Consider the following 21,459-nt stretch of genomic DNA (forward strand, 5'->3'; position numbering starts at 1 on the left):
TCATTCATTGGTTTCCCCGTTGTTGGCATTGTGTTCTCCTCACCCGCTGGTTGCGTTTCAGGTTCGGACGTTCGGACCCTTAGCGGAAGAGAATGGGACCAGCTTGGAGGAATACATGACGCTGGTGGATGGCGTGTTTCTCAACGAAGTCATGCTGCAGATGTAAGTGTGTGCAGCACTGCCTGCCTCTGTCACTCTGCTTTCATACCAAAACTGCTCATTTTTCCTTTGGTAGCAGCATGGGTGAATAACTTCTGTCTTTGAGAAGTCGTGTGGTCAGTGGCAGGGGAGACTTTGGAGCAGATGATGGTGTAACGTCCAAGTGATGTGATTCCAGGATGCATAGTGCAGTATGGGCTGATGAGACAATCTGGAGCTTGCTGGAAAACGAAATCGCTTTAAGTGGTTTCCCAGATTTCCACTGAGAAGCATAACGATTCGTTCCGCTGTCAAGTCATGATCATAAAAAACATCTTGCATTAACGTACTTGGGTAATAAGATTCTGGTACCTATCTTGGTTGGCAGTGCACCTCTTGAGGATTTACCAGTCGCATCACGTTGTTTGCCAGCAGAGTGGTCTGCTTGGCAATGCCTTCTGCTTCATTTCCCAGTGTTCAGAATTGGAGTATATAGCAGTTGTGCTGTAAAGCTGAAGCAGAGTGTGGAGCATTTTTTGGCCATGAACCACTGAACTTTTTTCCATAGTCTTGTCTTGAATGCTGCTTAAGAAAAAAGCAGCTCCATCGTTATGAGGTGACATAAAATCACACGTGAAGAAATGTGTAGTTTGCTATTTAGAAGACATGCAGCTCAAAAAGTTCCAGTCAGAGAAATACCGGCACATCCAACTGTGTGTTGTGATCATTATCTTTTGTTAATCATAGTTCTGACTGAAACATTGCCCACTATTGTAATACTGCTGGAGTTGCCATCCCTTGCAGTGTTCAAGAAGCGTCTGGATAGGGAGCTAGGAGATTTGGGTTAGTGGTTTTCTATAGTTATGGTAAAGGGAGGGCAGTTGGACTAGATGATCTTGTAGGTCCTTTCCAACCTTGTGATTCAATGGTGCTATGACTAGAGTGTGATACTTCTGTAAAGGCCATAGAATGTAACTTAAAAATGTTAACACTGGAAGAAAATACTCATTTTTTTTCTTACATTTACAGAAGAAGGCAGCAAGTCCATTTGCTTAGGTATGAAAAAATACAGTCTTATGAATGATGAGATAGATGCATTTATCTGCATGCATCTGCATGAGCAGCTTGCGATGACAGCTGTTCCTCAGGAGCACTGCACTCAGGATGGGCATCCTGTTACTCCACTTAGAGTTTTACTTGTACACACATACTTTTAAAGCTTTTTCTGTTGGTATCGAGCTCATATGGATAACTTGTATAAAAAGAATTCTACTTGCCACATTTAATTTGAATTGTTATCCTCTTGAAATCAGTGCCTTCTTTGTCACTGCAGCTAATTGATTTTTTTCTTGGGCTTCACATACATGAAATAGCTTGTCAGTTTTGACTGTGCAGGAGCGCATAGAGCTTCTGTTTGATAAGAAATGTTTGACAGCTGGAGACAGAAGGCAAATTTGGTAATGGAACAAAGTGATTTTGAAGAATATAACTTCAAAATTAAGCTTTCTTGGTAAGTTTTTACATTATTAAGAAAATATAACCCAATTGGTGTATAGGTGGTGAATGTGTAGAGAGAGAACAATCCTATGGTTGAAGCATCAGCATTGAACTTGGCTTTGATGGCATACTGGGATGATTGAGGTTTACTTGGAAGGCGTTGTGTGTATATGTGTAAACACAGGAGAGAGGTAAAAAAAACCTAAGTTTGGCTGATGGAACAATGGCAAACTACCTTAGAGGAACCTGTAAAAGCACTGGCAGTAACACTAGTTTTACAAATATGTAACTACTCTGGAAGGTGTGTTTAATTTAAAATACATTTGTGGGGAGTTGAGATTGATGTTCAGATTGATGACTGCTTAGAAATGGAGCTTCTTCCAGAACCTTATTCTTATTTGGGAAGGGATGAGGGGGAATATATTTGTTTTTCTTCCACTAGGATTGAAAGAGGGGGGAAAAATGTTTGTGTTTTGCAGACAAGTTCCATCCCTGGTGAAGTCAGTGGAAACCAATGTTAACTTCTGGTCCTTTACAGGATCCACATATTAAAAATGCATCTTCATTTGCAAAAAAACATTTAAAGATGTAACCTCAACTAACCAATAAAATCACATTTTTAGCATTTTCTATTTTATTAGCATTTTTCTCTTTTTCCATTTGGTGTTAACTAACATATATTGAAGAATATGGAGCAGAAAATTCATAGTTTTCTTTGGAGTTTCTTACATTTTCTGTTACTTATTTCACATTAGACATAGAGATCCATAGTTACAGGCTATGACACATTTAGTAATTCTAGAGAAGCATTGCTCTTGCAGAAGTGACCAGGAGTGCCATGCCTAGAAACACATTGAAAGCACCTCTAGAAGTTGCTATTGACATGAGTTATGTCATCTGGTACTTGCTGTTTACGTTTCTTTAGAGACACATGGGGATGCTGATGTTTTAATGCGAGGATACAGCTACCAAGCATCTGCTGGGCAAGGACTTTGTGGTGTGTTGTTGCTGTGGATTGGATTAGGTGCTTTAAAGGAAGTTAAGGATGTGAACAAGAGGAAGCTCCCAAGTGCTGGGAGGGAGGGAGGGAAGTTATAGCTTAACAGTGAGGGTTAGGCATGTTTTATGCAGTTATACATTAAAAAATACATATTTCATTACATAGCATAATTTTTTGTTCTTGGTAGTTGTGCTGAGATGGTTGGGTTGGTTGGTTGTTCGTTTTTCTACTGGAATTGACTTTACTAATACTTAATACATCAGGAAGAGGAAAAACTAATTCATTACATTCCTTGTATGTCTTTTGCTGTTGGCTTTTTGGATGTTTTAGTACACAAGAAAATTGCATGGATTCCATTTGGTATCTGATTGAGTCTGGAGAGCACTTCTTTTACTGGAGATGCTACAGGCAAGCTGGTTTTGTTTTATTTTGTTTATTTTCCTGTTTTTTAAGGTGAGTTCCAATCACAGAATATTAGCTCCTGACTTGAGAGAATGTCTCATTTCCTGTTTAAATTTAGGTCAGTTTCTTCAGAAGTATTCAGTTACCAACCTTCTGCTGGGAGCAGTCTGTGTCTGATGCATGGATGGAAACCCATCTGTCTTTCTAAGTCTGGGCCTTCATCTTTGCGTTCTTTGATACAGAAAGAGGTTATGTATCTTGGAAGTAAATCGCAATGCAGAGGGATCACCTCAGTGGGCTTCTGCCATAGCAGAGAGGTGGGGGAGCTGACCCACAATAGTTCATACCTTTGCCATGCTCTGATGTGAAGATGCTTCTGATGATGGGAAGTGGGCAGGTGCTGGAGTGACGTACATTTTGTGCACTGCTGAAATGAAGCAATAGGATACAGCAGATTAGCCATCCCTTGCACGTTGCATTAATTTAACACATTCATTGATATCACCTGCATTAATTACTGCATCAAAACATGTTGAGAACTATTTCAGAGGAAGGAATATTTTGTTTTTCCTCCATCTCACTGTTCAGCCGCGGTTTTTCTCTGTCTGGATCCACATACAGACCTTCCACACCCATAGAATTTTCCAGGTGGACTGGCTGACAGTTTTCTTCCACTCCTGTGGTGGTGTGTGCCTTGAATGTGTAGACTGCTTCAGTGAGTCATTTTCTGAGCTCTCAGTCTTCAGTTGTAAGCTTTTTTTTCCCCCAAACAGTTGAGCTTGCCAGCCCATACTTCTGGCTTGCTTATATCTCTCTGAAAACTGGACTCCATCTCCAGTGCTTCCACCAGCTGCCTGGCTCTGTGAAAGAGTGCAGGGACGTGTGCTCCAATCCAATTAACTCTTTCATGTGAAGGCCAAAGAGCAAGAGGTGGCTTCAGTCAGGTTTCGACTGGGCAAAGGGATGGGAAAAAATGATTTAGGGAAAATTAAATCGGTGAGTTTGGCAGCAAAAGTACAAGCGTGTGATATTTTAGACAAATGGCAAATAAAATGAAGCCTGTGCCATTCTCATTTGTTGGAGTGGATGGATTTGATTCACGTTTCTCAGCCTCGCTCTGCCAGGCTTCCATGATGCGGGTAGATGTCGCTAACAGTTGAGAGCTGTTGCTCTCCAAAGTGCTTTTGCAGAAATATCAGTGGCTCAGTCTAGAACTTTGAAGGTTAGGAAGCAAATGGCCTTATCTTCCCCTGCATATGTATGTGTGCTTCTCAGCTCTTCATGTATGGTATGAAGTATCCTGTGCTTGTGGCTGCTTATTTCTTCTGTTGTTTTACTTCCTACTGTGTACTCAGTGTGGCTGGTAGCTGAGGCCGAGGTCTAAAAGCTGAGTTTATCTGTGTGTTTTTACAAATGGCAGTTTTATCTGAAATATCTGAGATCAAAATAGCTTATTTCAAGCATTAAACTGTTCTGGCAAGGAAACAGCTTATATCCACTGTGGCTTTTTAGTTTTACTTTCAGAGTGTTTTTCATTTCGCTCACATTCTGTGTCCTGTTTGAAAGCACTATATAAAGAAGTTAGCAATTGCTGTGTAAGTGTATAATTTATCTCCTGATTGCCAGGAAAGGTAAAAGTGTACTGACACACCATCTCCTCCTATGGCATAGTTCAGTTAGGGCTGTTTTGTGAAGGCTTCAGGGCAGAGATCTCTGAGCAAGTTGGCAGAGGAGATGCATCCACAGAGCACAGCGTGGCAGTACTGAATAGAGCTGTCCTTATGCACGGCAAAGTTGGCTTTAACTTTCAGTCCCACAACAATGCCACAGGTGTGGTTATGTCCAGGGGAATACTTGCTCAGGTTTTGCACTAGTGGCTGTGCTGTGTGTTTTAGTGGTTCAGCTTTAGATGGATGAGAGGTTCCAGCTGTGGCTGCCCATATTTCTGACTGTGGGGCTGACTTTGCTTTTCCTCTGTCACTTCTGTGCTGCCACTGCTGTTGCTCTCCATGTAGTAAGGAAAGGCAATACACAAGCTTGTTTTGCTGTGATTTCTGTGGTGTGAAGAGCTTGCTCAGGTTGTCAGGGTGCCTTGAGCAGCTCTACAGTGTTATGGTAGCGTCACAATAATAAATACCAAAGTTATAGTTAAGTCAGAAATGTCTGGGCTGACTGGCTGCCATCTTTCTCTGGCAAGGCTTGCCTTGCTTCTGGTTCCATGGCTTGTGTGGGGATCTGAACCCTGCAAGCCTTTATGAAATATTGCCGTGCTCTGATTTTTCTTTTACAAACTAATCTGGTTAGCTGACAAGTTGGTTGCAAAATCAGGCATCTCCTCATCCTACGTTTCATTTGAGAAGCTTACTTCTGGACTTTCTTCCTTTGTTTCTTCTGTCAGGAAAGGTTTTTTTTTAGCTTACTGTTCTTCTGCATGTTCCTCTTTTTTTTGGTTCCTCTTATTTCTGAACTAAGTGCTTTTTATTTTTTATTTTTCTTCCTTTATCTTTCCATACTGCACTGCTTTTCCCTGTGTAACTGGTTATTTAGGGATCAAGACGTTTTTCATAATGCTGCTTTGTTAGAACACGTGACTTCAGTGGTCAGAGATTATTTGGTAATAGCTATGTGGAAGCCACTGGTTTTGTTTTCTTTTAAAGAGCCCTATGCTTATGGCTTGAGATGCTCCAAAGAGGCATGGCCCTTATTTGCATGCCTCTTCGGTAGTTGTTACTAAGCAGTGTTAACAAAATGCTCCCTCTTTGTTTCATTGGAGTAATTGCTGCTAAGGCAGTGAATTGAAGCAACAGTACGGCTTGACCTAAACTTGGTTAGTCTGCTTTCCCGTTGGCTCACTCCAAGGAAAAAGCGACAATTATCTTAAGTTGTATTTTTGGACTGGGAAATAGCAAGGGATGAACTCATAAGCAGCTTGTATTATTCCTGGCTTTCGCTGAATCTTTGGATCTGTGTCGTGTGTTTAGATAGACTTCAAATTTTGCTTCCTTTTCTGCAGCAGGGGGAACAGGGGTCACTTAGGTTTATTGTGGAGGTTTATCTTATTTTAAGCTAAGGGAGAAAATTGCTCTACTTTTTTTTGTTTATGTGGTATTTTTGTTTTTCTTAAGCAAACCCTTGAGCAAAAAAAAAATGTCTGGTGTAATTTCCTGGTACCTTGGGAAGATGCTTTGCTGTATGCTTAGGGCATTGTGTATCCCAAACAAAAATAAACTGCACGTGTTAGCTGATGTATTATAAAATATAGACAAATGTTATACTTACAAATGTTGGTTTGCATCTTAGCAAGGATATTAATCTTAGTGTCTTAAGATGTAAAGAACACAGCTCTTTTACAGACCCTTTATATATATGCTGATCTTGTAGCTTTGTGTGGTTAACAGGGGTAAGGTCCTTCGTGGACTGCTCTATTTATATCTAAATCAGTAGGGGATTGTGCATTTATTGATGTGCACAGAAAACTGACTGTGTGCTTCAGTTAATGAGACGAAGCAGGGAAGTTGCTGACATCGTCCAAATCCTTACAACAAACGTAATGTACTTTCTTGGGAAATCCCCATGCATCCAAGAAAGAGCCTTGCACTTGAATTTATTCCCTTCCTTGGGAGAGTCAGCACAAAGGACATCAGTTGGTAGTCAAAAATTCAGTATAAAGAAAGGTAAGGATCTCATATTGCATGGGAGTGTTCCTTGCAGATCTTATTCTTTTTTGAGAGGACAAGCGGCTCGATTTGCTGTGTTCTGCATTTCTCTGGCAGAACGTAGAACTGTTCTTTGTTCCTTTTTTTTTCTTTTTTTAAACTTAAATCTGAATAATGTACATGCAGACATGGAATTAAATATTTACCCTACTGAAATCGTTCAAAAAGCAAAACGAAAATCTTAGCTAGGGCTCCATGTTAGGATAGGTACATTTGGATCTTTATCCTAAGCAAAGCTGTGTTTATCTGAGTAAAGCTCTACATTGTTCACAGACGTATATTTTATTGTTATTAGTTTACTTACAAAACAGTCGTGATACTTCTTCAGAGTAAAGGGAGCTAGGGAAAACTTGTGTGGTTTTCTGCCTTCTCAAGCAATATTGGCTTCCATTCCTATTTGGATTTCCAGGCCTTTGTGATGAAGAATTTAGATTTACTGTTTATCATTTTTCTTACATGCAGTGGTTTGTGTGTGTGAAGGCCAGTGAACTTATTTCTGAAGAGCACAGAAAAGAAAATCTCTCAGTTGCTCTAGAGGATTTGCCACCTTTTGTGTTTCAGAAAAACCCTCTACAATGAGGACTGAAATGGTATTCTATTTGCATGTACTTTGAGCCTTTTTAACACATCTCCCAGATTTGTTTGTTTCTTGTAGGCTGTTGGGCAGTCCATGATGGGAAGGTGAATGATAAATCGTTAGCAGAGTGCTCTGAGAAGAATACAGAGAGATAGAGGTGGACCTGTACATCTTCTTTCCTGAGGTGATCTCTGCTGCAGGCCTGTGTTTGTTAGACTTTCTGGGGCTCATCTGTTTGCTCAAAGGAGGCTTTGTCTGTATTGTTTCTTCTAGAAGTCTGCAATCATTTAACACCCAGAAGTGCTCACATTGTGCAACAATTTTTAAGTCTTCTGTTATGCTCTGAGCCATAGTGATTTTCCTCTCCTTCAGTGGAGCTGAGATGTGTTGGAGGCCAGGTGAGGAGCAGGGACAGGCAGCTCCAGCTCTGCTGGGCATTCCACTGCTTGTTATAGGGATTTGCTGATCTGAATTGCTGGCTCAAAGCTGCTTTGTTTGTTTTAAACATTGTAACTTTTTAGTGTGATAAAAGAAGACTGTATCTGATGGTTATGTTGGATCAGTAGTACTAAAGCTGTTTCCTGTTGTGTGATAAAGACATCTGTTGCTCTGAAAGGTTGACAGCTATTATTATATCTTTTTGCAGAGGTGTTAATGCAGTGCTATAGGTGTGCCTAGTGAATGATAGGTAAACTGTTTTATTTCCTCAGCTTTCTCTGCCTACACTTTGATCAAATACATGCATCTTTACTATTAATGAGAAGAGGATAGAGAAAGAAACCAGTGTTTGTGTTATGGGTTTTTTTCCCCCCATGAGTGATGTTTTCAGGCACTTGAAATAACAGAACAGGCACTGAGTGGGACTAACAGTTAGAGAATGGGACTGCACTTTCTGAACACTTGTTGAAGATCTTTCATAATGCAAATGTTTTTATACTTGGCCCCAGCTACATAGTGATACTGTTCTGATCTTTCATCATCTGTTCCTGCAGTAAATAGTCAAAATACCACTGAGCACTGGTTGTCCTTTTATCCTCCGAGTTTAACTGGGTGGATATACTCCTTCTTAGTGTCTCTGGCTGCTTTTTTGACCTTAATTTTTTTTTTCTAATCTTAACTGTTCCTCAATGTAGATGATTCAGAATGGCTATCTGTTGTCTTACTGTGATGCTATGTTAATGAAGACAGTTCAGAGTGGTTATCATCACAGAAGCACAGAGCGTCTTCCATCACAGTGAGTAACAGGAAGGAATTGCCTGCGCTGTTTTTCAAAGTTGGTGCCAAAGGTACTTTCTGACTACTAACTTCCTTTTGTTCCTATTCAGTCTTTACTAAATACTATTGCCTCAAAATGTGGGAAAAATTATATGTCAGACATTCGATCTCTTGGATACACAATGATTTTGTCTGGCCGTTTGCACATGGACATGTAAACCTGGGAGAATACAGGTATGAGGGGATGCCTCTTCCTACAAATGACACACTGCTGAGATGATGAGGCTAGCAGGTTCATTTTGATGGAGGAAAGAGATGCTGGGCTGCTCTGCACAAAGGCTTGTGGCAGGGCTTCAGGTGCAGTTATTCTAAGGTATTTCCACCTTGAGTAATTAGGCAGCTCCTCTGCTCTGAGCTGAAGCACTGTGCAGCTGCCTTGTGAGTAGTTCAGCCCGTTCAGATGCTGCAGAGCTCAGGCTAGGAGAAGAGAAGCGACATATTTTGTCCTCGTCTGTTCTTGGCAGTATTTATCTTTGGGATCCCCACCAACTAGTTGGTTGTAGGCCACTTGGTTGTGTTTTTAAAGCAAAAGCTTTGGAGCTTCAGCCTCCTAATAGTTTATGATGTTGGGCATCTGCCTGGAGATGGAGTTCTGTGCAAGGAGCAAAATATTTTTGATACTAGACCTGTGATATTGGCATGAGGCAAAAAAACACTTTGATACAGCTGGTGGAAATTTGGGTGCATATATAGTCAGTCTCTGCTAAATGTAGAGTTAGCAAAGCATCCTTAAACTGAGGTACTGATGGTCACCTTATTTTGTGGTAAAGGGTAACTTGGTATTTGTAGTAACATCTTCAGGTGTTTATGTATATGTCTGGAGGACTACACAAGCATTTTGCTGTGCACTGATTGATGCCTAAGAAGTATTGTATTGAGGGTAGAAATACAGATGCTTGGCAAGAGATGGACTGTAGTAACCTCTCACTAACTAGGATTTGAGCATCCTTATACTGGCTTCTATGAAAGCACACAAAGTGGCTAAGCAGGATTCAGAAGTGAAATTTCAGCAGCTCCAGAACATACACACCTTGTTTCTCTATCAAGTCAGGCTGCAGCTGTCTAGTTGCAGTAGTCATATTGCCAATGTTATAAATACATTGCAGCCTAAGCAACGTTTACATGTAAAAATGAATACTACGCTGCAGTACCCTAGAACTCTATTGGTAGAGTAACAGTCAATATTTATTACCCTTCAAGATGTGTAACAATTATATTCATTCAGTGACAAATTCAAAATCAGGGTGTGGCATAATACTTAATCATTAAATACCAACAAGGAACAGATGGTGAGAGAGGACACAACTGATTTGCAGCTTGCAAAGGTTTAACCGTGAGGCCATTAAACTATCACATTCCCTTTTCTGATAGGTTTTGGCCAATGAAAAATTAAAGACAGTCCTTGATTATAGAAGGTCTCAAGCTGTAATTTGTGGCACTGGTAATATTTCAAAAACACTGAAGTTCTTTCTGTATTCAGTAGTTTTCAACTGATGCGTTATTGGGGTAGATGCTCTTGTCTGTTTTTATTGCTATTGAGATTAATGTATCTTGTCATAAGTAGGTTGCTCTTAAATGTAAAAGTGCTTAAGGGTATCTTTTACTGCTCTGCTTCCTATTGATTTCTTGACAGATTTGCCCTATTTTGCTGGGCTATTTGCCACTGAAGCAGTTCAGTCTCTCCACTTAATAAAAGGACCAGTTCAGAGCATGCGTTGTGTTAAAAATGCTCCCAGAGTCAAAAGCACGGTAGCCACAAGAGCCTTCTGTCTTTTAAAAACTGGTTTTTAACATTCATCTTTATAAAAGATCAATTTTAGAAATGATTTATTTAAAAAAATATTTTATTGCTTATCGCATTCCCAACAGCTCATCTTATTTCACTGGTTCTGGATCAAGTGCATTTGAATAAGTGTTAGTATTTAGTATTACTAAAAATTATCTTTTTCTTAGCGTTAGCAGTTACTGTGCTTTGAAACTCACCACTGAGAGTTCAGGTATGTTCTGAAAGCCAGAATTTTCCTCATATGTAACACTGTGGATTTGAAGAACAGTAATTGAAACTTCTTGACCTTAAATTCTATTTATTTATTTTTTTTAATCAAAAAATAAGCCAGGTATTTTCATAAAATGTAAGGAACGTCAGCCATTAAGTTGGTATTGAGAGATGAATATGTACATAATTTAAAGGAGAGGGACATATGGGGTGATTTGTTGGCAACAAATCCAAAGGAATGCTGCTTTACTTTCAATAGCAATGTTAAGTGAACAAGTCAGAAAATCTTTGGCACTCAGTGACATTAACTTCGACACAAGATTAACACCGTGGAATTTCTGATCATCTTTGTCCGGGCTTAACTTGTCAGAGTTGATCCATACATTGTTGGATTTGTAAGGATTAAGGTGGAGGCGATGAAACGTAAGAATGATATTGTTGTAGTACTGCTGACAAGGTATCTACTGATGTTCTTAATAATGTTCAGATGCCATTAGAAACTGATAGGATATCGTGTGAGGGATGAGCAGGTATTTTTGTGCTGTGAGGAGAAACGCTGGTATTCAGGAGCTGGAGACAGGTATAATGGCTCTGTAGGTCTTGATTGTACCTAAGTGTTATGACTCCTGATTTCAGAAGTGTCTTTTCATATCATCCAGTAGAACATAAAGCACATGCAATGTCTTCAGTGTGCGTAAATCCCAGCTGTGAAATCCTATGCTTCAAAACAAAAAGATATCAGGGTTGATGCAGGCGTGCGGTGAATCACCTGCATCCTAGGGAAGCTTGGGCCTATAGTTGCTTCTGTTTTTCATCCTCCCCACAAATAGCCATGGTGATGATTTTTTTTTTTTACTTATTATTTTCTTCTGCTGTTCAGGAATTTGTTTGCATGTTCATTTCCCATTTGTATTTCTGGGATAGATGTAATTAATTTCCTTTACAAGTGTGTAAAGATTGGAGTTTGCATATCAGCATCAGCTTTTGATGTCTATGTTTTGAATTAGTGTAACTGCACATGAATTGTAGCGGTGGTACTAAAGATTGTGATATTATCATATCCAGGGAACACCGGTTCCCTCCGCTGTGGGTTCTCCAAAGGGAGATTCAGTTAAAATGTGTGGCATTAGGAGTGCAGCTGAAGATGATGATAAAGCCTGGAGGTAATCCGATAGTCTTTAAGATTAAAGGTGAAGATTAAAGAGCCAAATCGGCCTTTTGAAGATATGAATGCAGGAATAGGAGATTCCAGTTGAGCCCTGTATTCCATCAGGCCATCAAGATTTATCCTGGATTTTCTCTTCTGGTTTTAACAAGTCTGAATGAATTCAGTTTTGAAGGGAGTTCAGTTTTGCATATCCATAAAAGCATAATATTTTAGCCCATTTCCTTTGGTAGCTTGCGATTGACTCAGTTAATAAATTCAGAGTTGACACAGTTGTGTAGTAGCACAATTTTGGTAGTATATTCTATGGCATCCTTTATTTATAGCCTTCTTTGGAATGGGGTGGTGAGCATTTAGTAGTGAAACAATTACCCTTGTGAAAATCCATGTCTTAATTTTTGTAGGTTGCTATACACAAGAAAATAGCAGTCTGTGTAGTGTTGTCTTACAAGTGACCGTGTTTCAGAGGTGTTTTTTAAATAAGATCCAACTTGCTTTTTGCAGCAGTGTTGTTTCGTGTTACTTCTGTTCACGTACTCACCTATCACACCTATTGCCTAACAGTGTGCCCAAGGAACTGAGGAAGGGAGGCAGGTGATGAGTAGCATCTTGGCTGCTCCTCAGAACCCAGGGCTTGTGTAGGGATTGTTCAGCCTGGATGAGTCTCTGGGGAGATTTATTGCTCTCTATACTGTACTGAAAGGAGGCTATGGTGAGGTGGAGGTTGGCCTCTGCTCCTAGGTAACGAGTTGTATGACAAGAGGTGTTGGCCTTATGCTGCGTTGGGGGGAGGCTGGATATTAGGAAAAAGATAGAGTGATGAGGTGATGGGATGGGCTGCCCAGGGAGTGGTGAGGTCACCATCCCCGGAGGTGTTTGAGAAACGTGGAGATGTGGCACTGAGCGACATGATCATGGTGGGATGGGCAGGTGGTTGGACTGGATGATCTTAAAGGTCTTTCCCAACCTTAATGATTTTATGATTCTTTGTTCACTTTGTGAAGAACTACAAGTGCAGAGCTGAAGTGTGACTGTAGTAACTGCAGGATCAGCTGTGCTGTGTGTAAAGTGACCTCCTCTCCTGTAGACAGCACTTGTCTTTAAAGAAGTAAAGAATCTACGTCTTTTCTGCTAGTATTTAGCTGTACTCCCTACAGTATTCAGCTAATTTCCCTTTTGGAGAAGGTTACTCTTTTGCATTTGACTCCCTTTGCCCATGCATTTATTGAATGTTGGTTCATTGCTGTCTGACCACTTTTGCACTTTCTCAGGATCATGCTCAGTTGTCATAATGTTCTTTGAATTATTATTATTTTGTTTGTCCCATTTTTTGCCAATGGCAGCTCTGGTATTCCATTGTCTAAATCATTAATGTGTTGAACAAAAGCAGACCCAGCAGGCACAGGGCCCTGCAGGAGCCTCCAATGAGAAGCCGGTAGGTTGGTTGTGTGCAGTATTGCATCTAACTGCACACTTACCTTATGGTAATATTACTGAACAATGTAGTAATAGCATTAAATAACAGAAGATGTGTTGTGTAGCTGCATCAAGTGAAGTGTAACTTCTTCAGATACACTGGTCCATCTCTGAGCGATTCTCGAAGCCTTTTGCAGGGAGTTGTGGGCACGTTGCACTGATTCTGCATTGTTTTCCTTGGAAAAATCACAATGACCATTGGTTACACTCTCTTGTATGTGGTTAATAACATGGTGTGTTATGAGGTACAGAAAAACGGATGACTCATCTGCATTTCCTCACACCCTTAAAACTTTTGGAAGGAAAAAGGGATTTATTTCCTCTCAGAAGCAGAGATAAAGCAGAGAAAAACCTGGCAGTATGTGAGAATACAAGACAAAAACTCTCATTAATATCCCTTTGTTGACAGATTTCAGCTATCTGTAAATACATTTAAAGTAATTTAGTATGTGAATTGTTCTGATTCTGTGCCTTATGTTAGTAAAATAACATTGTATAGCTTTTTAGTGTATAAGCATTCATTAATGAAACTAGTCTGAATTCTGTTATTCATAATTGTCTACACAATCAAGAATAATTACTAATGTCTGCAGTGTGTGCTGGAATATTTACATTACAGCCATGTTCTGCTTTCAGTATTCCATAGGGATGGTGCTGCTCATAAAGAAGTGCGAATCTGTGACTGTCAATCACAATAACATTTATATTCACTCTCTTGTCATTGAGAGCATCTCTTGCAGTTATTAGCTGTATTTAAAGATTAATTTTCATTGTGTTTAATTTTTAGTAATTTTTATTTCTTGCAGTAATCCAAAGTCCACTAATCGGAACGTAAACAAAAGAGTCAACAACGATGAATCATTAAGGATTCAGAACTTATGTATTTTAGTGAAGAAAATCAAATATTTCTACCAGGTCAGTAGTTGTTTCTTACAATACCTTTTGCCTATTGCTCTTTCTGAACATTCTTTTTCATTAGCTTTAAAAGAAATAAAAATAAGAGTAATATTTTGTGAAAACAGTGTAATTAGTTGGTTGTTTATAAATCTAGCTGTTTCACAGCTGAAGGAGGAGTCCAAAGTAGTTGTTTGTAAAAGATGTTCTGTTTTATATAGTAAATATCCTGCATCTTTGATTGCTCATTTAGTACCTTAATTTGTGCTTGTTGATATTTTCTGAATTGATACAAGTTTCTAGTATGGGTTGGTGACACATGGACAGACTATAGCACGACATGGTGGATACCACCAGCATACTTCATAGTGTGCATTTTAGTGTCTCTCATCTCCTTGGAACGTTCTGGCAAGCAGGAAAGCACGGATGTGGGAGGAAATCTCAATTATTTGCCTCTAACTTCATCACTGCAGTAGCTGTACTATTGTAAACTTTTTCTCATGTGTATGCACACACACTTTGTTCTTAAAAACTCTAAAATATAGTGAGAATTCCCAGCTGATGCTTACTGCAGTGATACATGGCAGCTACTACATGTGGGTGTAGGTGCTGCTGGCTTGTGCTCAGGCATTTCCATTTCCTGATGGTAGTTGTTTGCAGACAGTTAACAGGTACAACAGATGACACACCAGTGGCAGAAATTATCTTTACCTGAAAACAAAGCAATCCTTGTGCTTCTTGTGCATGGTACTGTTCCACCAGACGCGTAAGGCCAAACCGCTTCCATTTCACTCATTCATCTTGGTGTGATTCAGGATTTTGAATGCTAATTCAAGCCTTTGTCCTAGAAATAACTTAAAATAGATGTTTTCTGTTTTTGTCTTTTTCATAAAGTATTCTTCAGTAAGTGTTTGATTCAGTCATCATGACTTTAATGGTTCAACTCCTCCTGTATAAGTACAAGCTATATAAAACAGCTTGCACGTTTTTTTTTTCCCCCCTTTTTCTTGCCAATCTTTCACATGTCTGATCATGTCTGATCTTGTGAGATGCCAGCTCCTCCGTACAGTACAAGTGAGGGAACTTGTAAACATCAAAGGTCTGGCATTTTAGTAGGGAGTAAAAGTATTCAGTAGGTGTTTTGTTCAAATTTACATTTTCTTTACTCTGTGGTGGGTTGGTGTGGAGGGAAATGTTAGAAGATGGGTTGTAGGTTGATCATTTCTATTCATCTACTTCCTAGTTTGATGCTGCAGCATGAAAACCCTGCTAAGGCCCCATGTCCACTCCCCCTTGCATGATCCGGAGGCACTGATCATACTGATCTTTAACTGAATGTTGCACTCAGCAGTATGGCTTCTTCCAGCAGTCTGCCAGCCCCACCTGCCTCCTTTGTGGTCATTCTCTGATTTGCCAGCTTTGCTGGGCTTTATAGTGAATGAAGGGCTGATCTGTTATATTGTTAAAATTATAAGAGTAGTTGAGCACTAGCATTGGGAACTATATGGGGCCACTAGTTAGGGGTGGAGTTTGGGGCATGGAATATTGTAATGAATTTCTAGAATTAATAGTAATAACTACTCCTTGTACCATGAATATGAACGTATTCCATCTATAAATAGGGCAGGTACATTACAGGTACAGGGACCCATAAGACTTGAGGAGACGTCCTACGTGGTGTTGAAGGAGCTAGAGTGCTCCCCCTGAGAGTGGATCCACAGGTATAGGTTGGGTGATCACAATCAGTGAGGGGGTACACCCCCTGGGAGGTGAACCAGGTTCCATTACCCAGCAATGGATACTTCATAAACAGCTGCTATATAGTGTGAATGTTAAATACTGGGTCTAAGGTGTGAATGGTATTATTGTATGATCTGAGAGTAATTGGATGCTTGTTCCACGCTGAAAATAATTGCTACCCTGTATTTGCTGTTAGATGCCTAACCTGTAATGCTGTCTGGGAATTACAGTGCACACAGGAGGCTGGGGTTTAAAGAAGAACACGTATCAGGTTTAACTGATATACTGGCTATAAAGTGTGGACCTTTGGGAGCAATAAAGAATCTATATGATTTAATATACAGAGAAAGGAAGTTCCTAGGCAAACCCCACTTGGATGCTTGAAATTAATTCATTAATTGAGGATTCTGTAAGATTAGCAGAACATTTAGATCAATTTCTAGGGCCTAATTTCTATCTTTATCATGGATATGTTTACTGGAGAAGAAGTGGGCAGCTGTGCAAGTGTGAGAAAGGAATACAGAGGGAAGTTTGGGCCCTGGAGGGAGGCAGAGAGAGGAAGGATCCAGAGGATAAACTGTACTGATTATTATCACTGTTTTTGTGATTGTTTAATGTTTATGTTGTGAAAGTGTTACCTTAGAGGCTGCTACGGGACAAGGGTGTCTAAAGAGATACTGTGGAAACCCGCTGGGTTGTATCTTGGCATGTATAATTGGCATGACCAATTGACTGCAAGTTTTAAGTCTGGCTTTAACACAAACTGGGAAAAGCAATGTTGTACCCCCAGAAGTTACAAAAATCATAAATCAAGAGTGTGGGCATCAGGGGTGCCTGGCAGAGCCAAAAATGCAGCCCAATAGAAGTTAAGTTACAGATGGGAGCCAGCCTGGTCAGGGTAACGTGATGTCCTTTGAGGATGCAAGATTGTAGGAGGATAAAAGAAATAGTAAATAACTTTTTGGATTTTGGATTATTAATTGGATAGGGATCCGAATACAACACCCCAATCGTGCCAATGAAAATTTCATGGCAAGAGCTATAGCTTGATAAAAGATTTGAGGGCAATTAATGGAGTTGTTGAAGATATACAACCCGTGGTGGCAAATCCATACACTTTGTTAACCATGTTAAGGAGTGAGCAGTGATTGTAGGACACCTTTTTCTGCCTGGTTTCGCCAAAGAAAGTCTAAAATTATTTGCCCTTGAATAGGAAAACCCCAATACAGGGAGAAAAAAGGGGGAAAAAAAGCAGAACAAAAATAAATTCAGTTAACCTGGACAGTGTTACCCAGAATTGTGAGAATAGCCCAATGACTTTTGAGAACTGGTCGGCTTATGAACCTGAGACCTGGGTTTCTCCATCCCAAAGTGAAACTTTACTGTGGCATCCATGTACTACAGTAACAGAAGAGGGCTGTGTACAATGTCCTGTGAGTTTGCTGAATGTCTTCATTTCAGTGGTTATCAAGTTCCTCAACAGAAAGCTGAGCTGATGAAAGGGAAGGAAGGAAACAATTTGCCAAGCGCCAAGGACAGCAGCAATGCAGACCATCCAGACCAGCAGTGTGTGACTGCATGGAGTCTATATGTGCCAGCCAGACCTACAGGAAGAACCACTGGATGATGTGGAGGATTCTTGGAGTCATTGACAGAAGCAGTTTTTTTGTGAGACAAGGAAACTGTAAGCCAGGATATGCAGTAACTGCTACTGGCCAGGTAGTTGAAGCGAAACTATTACCTGTGGTGACTTCATTCAGAAGGCTGAATGAAACCTTGACAAGAACCATAAAAATACGGACAGATGCTAAATATGCTTTTGGGGTGGTACCCACTCATGGTACCATCTGGAAAGAGCAAGGATTGCTTACACACAAGGAAAACAAATTCAGCATGATGTAAATCTACCAAAGAGGGTGGCTGCTCTACACTGTAAAGGACATCAGAAGAGTGATGTACAGGAAACTGGAAGAGTGATGGTGGATCAGGTGGCAAAACAGGCAGCTGAAGGAAAAGAAACTGGTGAACTGACTTTAATTCCAGACGGTAAACTTAAAATCTCTGGAGTCAGAACCCCTAAGGTATTTTAGAGAGGATAGGAATCTAATTAATGATTTAAAGGGAAAAGAGCAAGCTGACAGATGGGTGCATACCCAGATGGACACATTGTTGTGCCCATTAGTATTTTATGGCAATTGGTTCTAAGGGGCAAAGTAATTATATGATCCTACTACCAGGAACAGGGTACAAGCGGGGCCTGTTGGGAAAGGGAACCTTCCATAGTAACAATGGCAAATAGATTTTTTGGAACTTCCAGGAAAAAGGAGGGTTTTGTTGTGCCAGTTCTAACAAATATCATTTCAGAATGGCCAGAGGCTTTCTCTTGCAGGACCAACAAAACATGGGAAGTAACTACAGTATTGTTACAGGAGATAGTTCCAAGATTTGGGGTTCCAGCAACTATTTCTTCTGATCCTCACTTTGTAGCTAAGGTAGTAGCACGAGAAGGTCAACTATTAGGGACTGACTGGCAATTACATACACTCTGTTGGCCACAGTCAAGTGGTAATTGGAGAAAACGAATCATCTGATCAAATTGCAGGTTGTTAAGCTAGGGCAGGATGCTGGGGTGACTAGGCCCCAAGCATTACCACTGGCTTTATTGAGAATAAGAACCAAACCTCGAGTGAAGAAAAGACTAAGCCCATTCGAAATGTTATGTGGTAGGCTGTATGTGATTCAGAATTACACCTCGAATTAAGTAGGTGAAGAGACCTTGACAAGACACTTAAAAGGCTTGCAATGACAATTGAAAGAAACAGAAAGATCAGTTTTGGGTGTAAGGGCAAGAGGATTGGATGGACCTGTTCATAATGTTAAACCTGGAGATTATGTATATGTCAAATCTCTCTCACAGTCACCATTTGAGCCCAAGTGGGAAGGACCATTTTTGGTAATATAAACATCATAGACAGTGATCAAGGTGAAAGAACAGGAGACATGGATTCATCATCCTCGAGTCAAGAAGGTGACGAAACCACAGTGGAGTGTTGAAGAATGCCTTGAGCTTAAACTCATGAAGGCCATGTGTATATTTACTTTTCCTTGGGATATTTGTATGCTGTATGCTATGTTGTTTTATGTGGATGTGTAAACAAACAGCTGATAATTAATAACAGAATACTTCAGCAAAAAAGGGGGAGTTGAATGAAGGGCTAATCTGTTATAGTGTTAAAATTGTAAGAGTAGTTGAGCAGAAACAATGGGAACAATGTGGGGCCATTAGTTAGGGGTGGAGTTCGGGGTGTAGAATAGGCATGGAATATTGCAATGATTTTCTAGGGTTAATTGTAATAACCACTCCTTGTACCATGAATATGCGTGTATTCCCTCTATAAATAGGGATGTTTACCTGCTTTTGGTGTGCAGGCTAGGAAGGAGTTATCCCCTCTGCACCTGGCCAGCCAAATAAAACATACCTGCTCTACAACTACCGCGTGTTCATCTTTCACTGCGTGATGGGCTGGAGAACCTTTCAAGTTATCCCCGTTTCTTCTTAGTCTCGTCTTCTGTTCTTGCTCATACAACAAGCAGTTCCTTTTAAGTGTGTGTAAATTGAACAAATTATTTGATATATACGAAACAGAAACAAAGCTTAAATTATAAAATAATATGGTCTTTTAAGATATCTAGGTTACAGCTTTCCAGTCTGGATATCACTGGGGTGTCAGTAGGCATTGCTGTGGGCTGCAAGAGGAATCACAATATCTCAAACTCCATCTGTGTATATCCACACAGATCATTTATAAAGCTTCCTGTATCCGAGGTCATGAGGATAATTCCAGAAAGAGGGTTGTTTAATGCCAGGATTTGTTTGGGATTTGAAGACTGTTGGTTTTGTTCCCACTCCAACCTCTAGTGCAGCCTAGCAGCTGGTGTTTTCCTGCATCCTTGTGTGCGGGTTAGCAAGGCAGCATAGCAAATTGCTTCAAGAATGGTGGGGGGAGGGGGGCAGCACTTCAGTTCCTGTCACCTGGGAAATTACCCGAAGTGGAGAAGCAAGTGCTTAAGATACCTTGGTATTGAACCTCGAGGGCTTCTCAACTGGGTGGTTCAGGCAGCCCTCTGAACAGGCATTGTGTTTGATATGTGTTCTGAATGGAATGCCTTGGAGTTGGGAGTAATGGAAAATAATCACTGTATTGGCACACAGTAATGTATATTACGTGGGAATAAGATATGGGTAATAATTATTATTATTTTAGTTTTTAGCTTTAGGTTATTATAACTCCAATAACTTTTTGTTGTGAAATTGTGTTAGTTTATTGCATGTGGTTTTTATAAAATATATGAGATGCATTCTCTTGATATACCACATAATTGCATTGAGGTGTTGCTAATGTATTTGTCCAAAAACCAGCACTGATAAAATATAACATTCAGTGTAAGCTTTACATTAGATTACAAGGACTATTATTTCCTGTGCCATTTAGTTCTGATTTATAATTACAACTGTATCTTCTCGTTTGTTTTACTGTGGAAGAAACAAAAAGCATGATTCCAGAGCTGCTGATGTGATTGCATCTGTAAATAAACATCTGGGAATTGGGGGAAGACTATTCTGCTTGGGAAGAATTAGGCTCTGTCTAGACTGGGGATTTGACCTGATTACAGCCATTGCTGGCTGACAGTAACTATCCATGGATACAATATATGGGATAGGCAAAGCTGCTGCGTGAGTGTGGGACTTACCAAACTAAAACTCTGCTTGATCAGACAAATAGGATTTTCTGTCTTCATATTCAGGATTGTCACAGCATAAATGCATCAGAAAAGCTGTAATTTCTGTATTTAGGTTTTAAGGCTGTAATCATAAGTTGAGAGAAATACATCTTATGTTGTTTAATTGAAACATTAATAATTACAAGGAATTTTGCTATATTCTAAGGCACGAAACTGATAAACTACCTCCTTACCACAAGGGGATTTCACTATGTTGGGGTGATCTTGTAAACCAACAAAACAAGGTTTGTGTAGCATAAAGTCACAGTTGTAAGCTTTCTACTTAGAGTACAAATAAGTATTGCGTATGTATGTATAAAGAGGCATATAATTTAGAATGACTTGTATTACTGATTTCATCCCAGTGCTGGTTACTGTTTGATATTTTTGTTCAATACTTGCAACACTGAAAATATTTTAATTTTTATAGGAATGTTTGCAGCAGCTGATCATGATGGCTTTGCCAAATGTATTAGTAATCGGCAGAAATCCTCTTTCTGGTAAGTTTATTTTTAACAAAGGTGAAAATTGATAGCAGTATAATCTGTTATCTCACTGAAACTATTTTTCATATATAAATAGCTGCCTTTACAGGCTGTTTTATTAAGTAACACTTTCTTTGTTCACACCAAGGGTTCATATTTGACAAAAATGTGTTCATTCTAAACCTCAGCATGGAACTCACACTGAAGTACATTTTCCAGCCACTGATATAACAAAATATACATTTCGTGTGTTCCCAGCTAGTATGTTTTCAGCTAACCCCCCCCTTGAGAAAACTGATGGTTTGGTGCATCTCAC

At 39.8% G+C, this 21,459-nt stretch overlaps 1 protein-coding gene across 18 annotated transcripts in view; it reads left to right on the forward strand.

Annotated features, from left to right (window-relative positions):
- CCDC88A (coiled-coil domain containing 88A) overlaps positions 1-21,459 on the forward strand; it is a 69,726-nt gene that overhangs the window by 477 nt on the left and 47,790 nt on the right. For 17 of the 18 annotated variants that reach the window (XM_015856822.1, XM_015856826.1, XM_015856827.1 and 14 more), the window contains exons 2-4: positions 62-162; positions 14,049-14,157; positions 21,089-21,158. In XM_015856822.1, the coding sequence (XP_015712308.1) occupies positions 62-162; positions 14,049-14,157; positions 21,089-21,158 (280 nt within the window). Of the gene's footprint in view, positions 1-61; positions 163-14,048; positions 14,158-21,088; positions 21,159-21,459 lie in introns of those variants that run through there. The other variant, XM_015856819.1, reaches the window with a different exon arrangement.

The sequence above is a fragment of the Coturnix japonica genome, chromosome 3 (assembly GCF_001577835.2).
Source record: "Coturnix japonica isolate 7356 chromosome 3, Coturnix japonica 2.1, whole genome shotgun sequence".
Taxonomy (NCBI): Eukaryota; Metazoa; Chordata; class Aves; order Galliformes; family Phasianidae; genus Coturnix; species Coturnix japonica.